Raw genomic sequence first — 11,427 nt, 5'->3', positions numbered from 1 at the left:
CTAACTAATGCCCTTTTCATTTTATACTTATTTCTAATGTTTAATACTACTGCTATTAAAACGAATGTAAGTACTATAATTAATGACGCCATGCCGCTATGATGATGAAAATCCAGTCCTCTAAGGTTCAGCTTCGTCTTCTTCAACTCAGCGATTTCTTTACGCAGTCCTTGCATGGTCTCCGTATGGTTAATCCTCATATCATTCAGTGGACCCATATTAAATGCAGTTATCTCGGTAACATTGGTGACCAACATCATCTTGTTATCCACAATTCGCTCCGACTTCAATTGTACCGGTGCAGAAATTAAAACACCTTTGATACGCAGAGTACATCCTGGTTGCAATTCCACTATCCCTTGAAGTGGCAATTTCATTATGATTTGACCTCCTGGATTACATTGCAGATGTGCCGACGTAATGTTGAAAGAACTAACTAGCCAACTGTTCGATGCATGTAACTTTGTCCATAGATGTTCAAGCTGTGTTGTTATAAATTGATATCTGTGGCTATTGAGAGGCTTTATCAACGACACTTCACATGAGTTGTCATTTGCGTCTATCCACGGCCATCCTCCTTGACATACATATTTATTTTCTGCTAATCGCTGACATCCGTTTAGCTCCGCTTGTGACATCAAGTGGTAAGCATCCGCATTGTAATTGTATATAAGAAACTGGTTCCTCGATGTGGCTATCATATTCGTTCCTTTAAACATAAACCGAATCGGAATAACTTTGTACAGCTGAGACACTTGGTCATTGAGGAGAGGAATAGATACAGCAATCACCAAGTCATTTTTCAACGTAGTAGCTCTGGCAGTCAACAGTTTATAAATTGTCCGCAACTGATCATCCTTGTTCCCTGGTAGCTTCAAGTGGTCTGGTATATGCTGTCTGATGTGGTTTACTGCGTCTTGCAATTGTGCTGGAGTGAGGAGCGCTGTATTCAATTTCCCGTGGTTTATATCAATCAGCAACTCAATTATTTGCGCCTGAACCTTTTCATTCTCTTCCACCATTAGCTGAAGGTCTTTTGTCACCATGAAGAATTTTATGGGCTCTTTATACACGAAATAATTCTCTTTTACGGCTTCCGTAATGTTGTTGATTCTCTCAACCATCCTCTTGAAATAAACATTCACCTCTTCCGTGGTTCTTCTCAACACATTTGTAGTAGATTCGACCACTGATGTCTGGTTTTGGATCAGGAATTTCAAATCATGCTGGTTGTTTAATAGGTTCTTCATATTTTCCTCCATGTGTCTTCGATCATCCGCATCCATTGTCCCAAACAACACGTTCTGCAGCGATCCTATGAACTCCAGGGGATCTCTCTTCACTCGCTGAAATTCCCCGGGGAACAAATATTGATTTGTTTTTTCCATATTTCCCACCTGTCTTCCTATCGCGTCTAGCACGTGATCGCACTGGCTCTCAAAGTCCATTAGCTTTGGACATGATGTTCTCATATCTTTTAAAAGTAACTGTGCTCGTTGTATTAACTCAAAATACGGCTGCATATTGAAATGTACTATTACATTCCATGTTGACGCTACTACATCCACGGAGCCACTGTAGTCCAGGTATAATGCTGCTGAATTATTCAGAGAGGTTATTGTACCGCCAATTTGTGCCACTCTACTTGAATTCACCGACGCCATCAACAACACCGACAGGAACACTCCAACTGCTGAAACTTTGTTGTCCTTCTTAGTATTCTTCTGGACATCAACTTCTTCTTCTTCTGCCTTCACCAATGGACAAATCTTTTGAACAGGCCGTTTTAAACATCCGTTTTGCAACTTTACTGATACTACCCGTACCTTGCCATCTTTGCCCGCAAATGTCTCGTCGACTCGACTAAGAGGCCATTTTGCTGGAGGCGATGTTTCCTCTTTGACAATCACCACATCTCCTTTCTGCACATTATCCTTTGGCTGGCTTTTTGACTCTCCAATTACTCTATTAAGGTGAAATTTCACTGATTTCACACCTGCTTCCCAAATACCTCCTTGGTGAGGTGCCCCAGGTGGAATAAATTTCCATTGCATTTTCTCTCCTGTCAAAAAACTCATCGCTGAACTGTTGTTTTTGACCGCTGCCTTAAAATCTTCATCCAATTTTCGACTGGCACCTATGAAATTCGTTCCATTATCGTTGTAGATAACTGCGCACTTTCCTTGCCGGGCAAAAAATCTTTTGAGGGCTGCTATAAACGCTTCGGTTGTCAAGTCGCTAACTGCTTCTAGGTGTATTGCTTTCGTTGCCATACATACAAACACTGCGATGTATCCTTTAAAACATTTTTGTCCCCTGGTCCTTGAACACTTCATTAGAATTGGTCCAGCATAATCCACGCCCGTGTGCAAGAATGGATGACTTATCATTACTCTTGGCTCTGGTAAATTTCCCATCAATTGCATAGTTGTTTCCTGTTTATAACGAATACACTTCGTGCAATGGCGGATCTGCTTCTTTATAATTCTTCGTACACCAGTTATCCAATATTTTCTCTTAATAGCAGTTTCAGTTAATCGATTACCTCCATGCAGAGTTAATTTGTGGTAATCGGAAACCATTATTTCAGCCAGATGGGATTTTTGAATAATCACTGGATGTCGCTGGTTGAATTGCATACTTGCATTCTGTAGTCGCCCTCCAATTCGCATAATGCCGTTCTTGTCAATAAATGGATGAAGATTCGCTATGCTGCTATTTCTGCTCACTAACTCCTTGTCTATCAGAGCTCTTCGTTCTTTAGGAAATTGTAATATTTGATGACGCCTCAAAATTACTTCCTCTGCACCCTCAATCTCTGCTACTGCAAGCGCTGCTGAACCTGGTTTCTTGCCTTTCACTATTCCAACAAACGTCAGAATGTAGGCAACAATTCTCTGTAGCTTTGAAAAACTCGAACATTTCTCGGTTATGGCATCTACAAAATGTTCGTCTCTAGCCGTTATAGCGCTCATCAATACTGGTTGCTTCTGTTGCGGCATGGAGGGCCACTCATCTGATGTCTTCTGAAGCCATTTAGGTCCACTCCACCAAATACTTTCTTCTCTTACCACTGAATGATGCGGTAAGTAGTACTTCCCTTCAACTGCTGCTGACACCTTTTCCATATGGCCCAACTCTTCGTACTCCTTCATAATTTTTTGTAGCTTTCATCAAGATTTGGATTACGACGTAGCTTCTTTTCTATTGACAATAGTCTTGCAATTGCCAGACCTTTCGAATCACCAAGGGATTTGTCATCTTTCAGTGGTAATGACACCACTATTCTTCCTTCATCTTCTACCACCGTCGTTTCATTGTACGTTTGCATGCACCAGTCATCTTCGATCGTCATACTTGATGGTGTGTCCACCTCCTCCAACTCCCAGAACCTTTCCAAGTTTGTCACTGCCGAATAAAATCTTCTGGATTTATCTTTAAGCTGAACTTTACCAGACAAGATCCATCCCAGTTTTGTTTTTTGCGCAAAAGGTCCTTTATTTTTCACTTGACCTTCTTCCATTATTTCAGAGTAAAGGTCGCCGCCAATGATCAAATCCACTCTGTCGCTTTTATTAAATAAAGGATCTGCTAGTGTATAGTTGTTCCATTCTTCTATACTGGTTTCGAATGACTCTTCTGGCTGTGCACTCATCACTGTTGGCAGAACTAACGCTTCTGTGCTGAAGACATCATTACTCAGAAATCGAGGTTTCATATCCAACTTAACTTTGTATTTTGAGACCCCAACGGGTGTACTGCCAAGGCCATGAATCACGGTGTTATTTCTGATTCTCGGGAGTCCCAAAATTTGAGCGGCTTCCTCTGACACCGACGTCACTTGAGATCCTTGGTCGATAATAGCTCTCATTATCACATATTCTCCGCTTATTGCCCGCACTTTCACTTGTGCTGTTGCTAGCAATACAGTTGAATGATTCTCCTGTGTCACCATCGTTGCTTTTGAACCGCTGGAATCTTTTTTCGTCTCTGCCCTTTTTATGCCTTTTTGTTCGTTCAAGTGTAGTAGTGTATGATGTCGTCCATTACACGTTTGACACCGCCTGTAGCTGAGACACTTTTTATCAGTTTTGTGATTCAAACAGAAGTAGCACATTTGAATCCCTTTAGCTTTGTTTTTTCTTTCGATTGGTGTCATTGCTAAATACTTTCTGCAGTCAAACATTTTGTGTCCCACTTCATTGCAGACATGACAAGACTCCTGCATTTGATTGACTCTTTTTTCGAATTTAAATTCTTTCTTTGCCACCAACGAGTCCCCTGCTGCTTCTAACGCTAAAAATTGTTGCTCCAAAAACTGGATCACATCTTCGAGTTTCTGGATTTCTCTTGGCTTCTTTATCTGTTGTTCGTATAATCGCAAACAATTTTTGTCAAATTTCCTCAGGATGACTTTGGCGAAGAATGTAGCTGTATTTTCCAAAGGTATCTTCATTGACTTAAGCCCTTGAATACTGTTTTTGGTAGTATCTAGCATCTGTTTCACGCTGTTTGTTGACTCGCTGTCCATTGATGGTTGATCCAAAATTGCGTCAACCAATCTGTTGAAAAGTACTCTTCGATTTTCGTACCTTTCCTTCAATAATTCCAACGCCTCTTCATAATCGCTATCTTGGGTTCGAAGATGTTGAATTATGCGGCGCGCTTCTCCTTTTACAGCCGCTTTCAGCCTATGCATTTTTTCCACGTTGGTGTAGTATGGTGCGTCGTGCACTAGGCTTTTAAATAAGTCATGAAATGATTCCCATTCACTTATATTTCCCATGAATGTAGGAACTTCGATTTCTTTTTTATTAATTATTGTATAAGGCCTATCGACCTTTTCTGCTTTTTTCGGTTGAGTCTGTCTGATTTCTGCTGCTCTAATGGATTTCTTCATTAATAACTGTCTCCATTGAGCCGCAATATCCGAGTCGAACCTGACCTCCTTTTCAGCGGCATTTACAAGACCTTCGCTGAATTTATAAGCACTATCCAGCTCATCTTCTGTTTGAAGGCAATCCATCATATCCATTGTCTGTTCCATATGTTGTAGCAGACCTCTTGTCTCCACCTCGTACTTGGTCAGTGCCGAGCCTTCGATCGATTCGTCTTCTTGGGCATATGGCCCCATAGCGGCATCCCTTCTTTCCCCAGCATTTTTACTTCAATTTCTTCATTTTATTTTATTTTTTTAATTATTAATTTTCACTGGTTCTTTTTTTTTTAAATTAAGGTTTCGAAGGACCAAACTGTTCGCGGAAGAAATGTACGCACCGTTGGAATATTTTTACTACACTGAATTTATTTATTAAAAATATTTCTTAAGAACTAGTTATGATACTATGACTTAACCTAAATTATCATTAAGTGTAAATGAGAGAGAGATAGATTCTAACTGTACACATGCATATGCACCATGCCACCATAAACCTTAGGAGGAGGTCATACACACACATAGCTATCTTACATGTGGCAAGCAAACATGCTGCACTTGCTTATCAGTCTGAGTAAAGATTACATCCCATAATCTAACTCCACCATAACACATGCAGCAACTGAAAATTCTGTATTATTTATTTCTAAATCGAAGGTCTGCTCACTACAGTTTCTTATCTTATTTAAAGACCCCCACATGCTTGCCCCTTTGGTGTTTGTATTTATTTGTGGATTGTACATTTGTTAACAATAGATTTCCTTTCCACAACTTATCTCCTCTATTCAACTAAAATAATTTTATGAAATCTGTTCACTCATCCGTGAACACAATGTCTGGTGTTAAGTTGGAATACATCGGTCCACACCTTCTTGTATCTCATCAGAAATGGTCGAAATTGTCAAAATATATATATATATATATATATATATATATATATATATATATATATATATATTTTTTTTTTTTTTTTTTTTTTTTGCACAGAAAAAGAGAAATTATAATCCGGTTTTGCTCCAACTTTGCAAATTCTAATGTTTGCGTCAGTGCTATGTCCCAAAAAAAAAAAAAAAAAAAAAAAAAAAAAAAAAAAAAAGAATTTAGATGAGACAGTAGGCAGGTTAAGTTCGTAAATGGGCCATGTAGGTCCACTTTTTCACATAGCCCCCATATAACGGTATCTCCCAATATTCGGTATTTTGATGATTTTAGCGACATTATTCACCGGAATTGTTTCAAATTTGGTATTTGAAGTTCGAAATAGATACTACAGCCTAAGACAGAAAATTGTCTGTGCAGGTTCACGTCTTCGTATAGCCCCCATATAACTGTACCTCCCGATATTCGGTATTTCGATGATTTTAGCGACATTATTCACCGGAATAGTTTCAAATTTAGTATTTGAAGTTCGAAATGGATACTACATTATTCACCGTTTATTTCAAGTTCAGAAATTGAATTTGGTAATGACTTATGACAAATAATGCCTGTGTGGGTCCACGTCGTATAGGCACCAATATAACGGCAATATTCGGTATTTTTAAAATTTTAACAAAATTTTGCAGGATTTTATTTCCATATTCGTTCCAAATGGTGGAACTTACTGCTTTTTAACTTGTTATGATTTAGTCGCATTTTTCAATACAATTGTCTGAAATTGTTCACAAAGAGTTCCTAATGAGTACTTTACTCCCTGGAAGAGAATTGTCCATATAGGTCCACGATTTCTTAGAGCCTCCATAGAACGGTACTCCCCTATATTAGGCATTTTGATGATTTTAGTCACATTTCCCATTATTTAGATGATTTTACGAAATTCTGAAATTGCATAAAAGGAGTTCCGTGTGAGTCCACAATATCTTACATCAACCATATATCCCAACCTTCCGATATTCGGCATTTTTAAGAATTTAAAGAATTTTAATTGATTTTATGTTTTTGAAAATTTTTATTGCTTTTTTACTTGTTATAACAGATCCTGTGTTGATAGAAATATTGAGATGTACCATGTCTGGAATGGAATCGGATATTTATTTCGCGTTTATAAGCTTAATTGATATAAAAAATGTCGACCTATTTGGGGGAGGTACCAGAAGGAGTGGACCGATGTATTCCATCTTAACACCAGACCTTGGGTTAATAAAACTATCGGGATGTGTGAAAGTTGGAGACAATCGGACTCTTACATCACATTTTATAAGAGTTGTAATTATTCAAAATTTTGACCCATTGTGGGGGAGGTACTAGATGGAATAAACCGATATTGTCCATTTTCGCACCTGATCGAGTGACGCAAATATTAGGATTTGCAAATTTAGAGCAAAATCGGATTATCCTTTCTCTTTCTGAACAATAAATTATTTTCTTTGAAAATGTTGACATTTTGTGGGGGAGGTACCAGAAGGAGTGGACCGATATTGCTCCATCTCCAAATCGGTTACTCTCTTTGAAAGTTATCGTGCGCACCAGCCAGACAGACAAACAGACGGATGAACGGATATCGCCAGATCGACTCCAAATCTCCCGAACCGGATTTGATTCATAGAGACCTAGTGCCTAAAACCGTTATATCGACTAGTCACGTTTTAACCGTATCAAATATCAGCCATATGGCTGAGGGTATAATAAATATTATGAAACATTGGTAGGTCCATTGTATTTAATCATAAACAAATTGCACCACTTATATTACATTACCGAATTCATCCGTTTTATGTACCAAAGAAAATAAAAAAATAAATAAAAGTAACCCTCTCTAGCCATATGGCTGAGGGTATAATAAATATTATGAAACATTGGTAGGTCTATTGTATTTAATGATAAACAAATTGTACCACTTATATTACATTACCGAATTCAACTGCTTTATGTACCAAAGAGAATAAAAAAATAAATAGTAATATGCCGCAGTGCGGATTTGAACTCCCAAACCAGTGCATGCCACCAGTTGCCCTTAACCAACCCGGTCATAAAGCCACAGCAACACTTTGATCTAAATCGCAATCTGAATCAAGCAACATCTTTATAAACAAAAGTTCATGTTGATGTTGCATTTGAAGCTGTTAACAGCATCGTCATGGAAAGTAACGGTCCATGAAAATTAAAATGCAGGTATTTACAGTTCTGTTTTTGTTCTACTTTTTTCTTAATGTTATTAGATGAAAATTTTTCTGGACATGATGCCTATTTCTTCTTTTTATAAATCAGATTTAAGACTTTTGTAAATTTTAAATATTTGGTACACAATATTGATGTATCAAAAAGTTCATGCCAAATTATGAAAAATGAATTTTGTTACTCCCTTAAATCATTTCTTTCTACTTTGCTTACAGCTGATATAGGAATAGAAATATGAAAATTTTCACAAAAAGCCAGGAAGGAAATGTTAGATAAACACTATTATAATTGAAATAATAGAATTCACATATTGTTATGTTGCACATTATTTTAATAAAATTGTTTTTGTACCAAAATGAGCAGTTTATTTTGTTGACGTATACAGATGTTAAGCTGTTGCCCTTCCATGTAGTTGCATTTCTCACAACAAACCATTCCCTTTAGTATACATTCAAGCTAGCGGCCATCAACATGTAGGTAGCGTAACCACCAATGGCGTTGTAGCACAATTGGTCGGCTGCTGTCGCTGAGTCACGCTACAGTCGAAAAAAATTAAGGTAGGAAGCTAAAATTTGCACAAATCTGTCTTTGGTCCGCAGGCAGGTCAAGTTCGAAGATGGGCTAAATAGGTCCACGATATCTTATAGCCCCAAATAACGGTACCCCCGAAATTCGGTATTTTTATGATTTCAGTCACATTTTTCAATGAAATTGTCTAAAATTGTACACAAGGAGTTCCTAACGAGTACTTAACCCCCTGGTAGAGAGTTATCTATATAAGTCTGCGACATTGTATACCCCCCATATAACGGTACCCCTCCCGATATTCGGTATTTTTATGATTTTAGTCGCATTTTTCAATGGAATTGTCGGAAATTGTACACAAGGAGTTCCTTACGAGTACTTTACCCCCAGGAAGCGAATTGTCTATATAGGTCTACGATATCGTATAGCCCCCATATAACGGTACTCCCCTATATTCGGTATTTTGATGATTTTAGTCACATTTTTCAATGGAATTGCCTGGCATTATACACAAGGAGTTATTTATGAGTAACTTACCCCTGGCAGAGAATTGTCTATATAGCTCCACGATATCGTATAACCCTTATATAACGGTAAACCCGATATTCGGTATTTTGATGATTTTAGTCACAGTTTTTCAATGGAATTGTCTGAAATTCCCCACAAGAAGTTTCTTATGAGCACTTTATCACCTTGAAATAGAATTGCTTATAGATCCACAATATCTTAGATCCTCCATATATCCTCACCATCCGATATTCGGTATTTTTAAGTTTTTAACAGATTTTTTTAATGGATTTTATGTTTCTAAAATTTTACTGCTTTTTTACTTGTTATAACAGATTCTGTGTTGATAGAAATATTGAGATGTACCAAGTCTGGAATGGAATCGGATATTTATTTCGCGTTTTATAAGCTTAATTGATATACAAAATGTCGACCTATTTGGGGGAGGTACCAGATGGAGTGGACCGATGGATTCCACCTTAACACCAGACCTTGGGTTATTAAAATGATTGAGATGTGTGAAAGTTGGAGACAATCGGACTCTTACATCCATTTTATAAGAGTTGTAATTATTCAAATTTTGACCCATTGTGGGCGAGGTACTAGATGGAGTGGACCGATATTGTCTATTTTCGTACCTGACGTAGTGACGCAAATATTAGGATTTGCAAATTTGGAGCAAAATCGGATTATCCTTTCTCTTTCTGTACAATAAATTATTTTCTTTGAAAATGTTGACATTTTGTGGGGGAGGCACCAGAAGGAGTGGACCAGTATTGCCCATCTCCGAACTTGATCTAATTCTTGACAAAAATATTACGATGTATCAAGTTTGGACCAAATCGGTTATTCTCTTTGAAAGTTATCGTGCGCACCAGCCAGACAGACAGACGAATGGACGGATATCGCCAGATCGACTCCAAATCTCCCGAACCGGATTTGATTCACAGAGACCTAGTGCCTAAAACCGTTATTTCGACTAGGCACGTTTTAACCGTATCAAATGATATATACCCTCTCTAGCCATATGGGTGAGGGTATAATAAATATTATGAAACATTGGTAGGTCTATTGTATTTAATGATAAACAAATTGTACCATTTATAATACATTACCGAATTCATCCGTTTTATGTACCAAAGAAAATAAAAACAAGTAAAAAAGCAGAACCATTTGGAACGAATTAGAAAATTTTCAAAAAAAATAAAAACCATTATTTTTTTTTAATCTTTACAATATCTAATATAGGAAGGTGCTGATATATGGGGGTATATATGATTTCAGAAAATTCAATTGGAAAAAGTGTCTAAAATCATCAAACTACTGAATATATATATCGGGGGTACCGTTATATGGGTGCTATACGATATCATTAATCTATATAAAGAATTCTCTGTCGGGGGGTAAAGTATTCACAAGGAACTACTTGTGTGAATTTTCAGACAATTCTATTGAAAAAGATGTGGCTAACATCTTCAAAATACCGAATATCGGAGGGTACCGTTATATGGGGGATATACGATATCTTGTACCTATTTAGATAATTCTTTGCCGAGGTATAAAGTACCCACAAGGAACTCCTTGTGGATTTTCAGACAATTCCGTTTAAAAATGTGGGTAAAATCATCAAAATACCGAATATCGGGGGGTACAGTTATATGGGGGATATACGATATCGTGGACCTATATAGACAATTCTCTCTCAGGGGGTAAAGTATTCACAAGAAACTACTTGTGTGAATTTTCAGACAATTCCAGTGAAAAATGTGGCTAACATCTTCAAAATACTGAATATCGGAGGGAACCGTTTTATGGGGGCTATACGATATTGTGGACCGATATAGCCCATCTTCGAACTTGACCTGCCTGCAGACGAAAGATCTGGGCATAATTTTAGCTTCCTATCTTAATTCGTTTAGACTGTAGCGTGATGACAATAGACGACGGACGGACGGGGCTAAATCTTCTTAGAATTTTAGGATGATCAAGAATATATATACTTTGTTGGGTCTAAAAAGATTATTTCGATGAGTTACAAACGGAATGACGAACTTAACATACCCTCCATACTATGTATGGTGGAGGGTATAAAAAATAAATAAAATTAATATATATAAACAAGTAAAAACGCAGTAAGTTCGGCCTGGCCGAACTTTGAATACCCTCCACCATTTGGAACGAATTAGAAAATTTTCAAAAAAATAAAATCCATTATTTTTTTTAAATCTTTACAATATCTAATATAGGAACGTGCCGATGTATGGGGGTATATATGATATTGTGGACCTATTAAGACAAATCTATGTCTGGGTGTACAATAATCACAAGGAACTCCTTGTGTG

The 11,427-nt window shown here is 37.4% G+C and overlaps 1 protein-coding gene across 1 annotated transcript; it reads right to left on the bottom strand.

Moving 5' to 3' along the window:
• Positions 1-3,151: 3,151 nt before the first annotated feature.
• LOC131804354 (uncharacterized) lies at positions 3,152-5,134 on the bottom strand. The gene has a single exon (XM_059127174.1). The coding sequence runs from the start codon at positions 5,132-5,134 to the stop codon at positions 3,152-3,154; it is 1,983 nt and encodes a 660-aa protein (XP_058983157.1).
• Positions 5,135-11,427: the final 6,293 nt, after the last annotated feature.

This window comes from Musca domestica, unplaced genomic scaffold (genome assembly GCF_030504385.1).
Source record: "Musca domestica strain aabys unplaced genomic scaffold, Musca_domestica.polishedcontigs.V.1.1 429, whole genome shotgun sequence".
Taxonomy (NCBI): domain Eukaryota; kingdom Metazoa; phylum Arthropoda; class Insecta; order Diptera; family Muscidae; genus Musca; species Musca domestica.
Note: the sequence above shows the minus strand (reverse complement) of the source record. Positions and strands in the feature narration are given on the sequence as shown.

Excerpts from the sequence above, each read along its gene's own strand:
- LOC131804354 (XM_059127174.1), bottom strand. The coding sequence starts at position 5,134 with ATGGGGCCATATGCCCAAGAAGACGAATCGATCGAAGGCTCGGCACTG.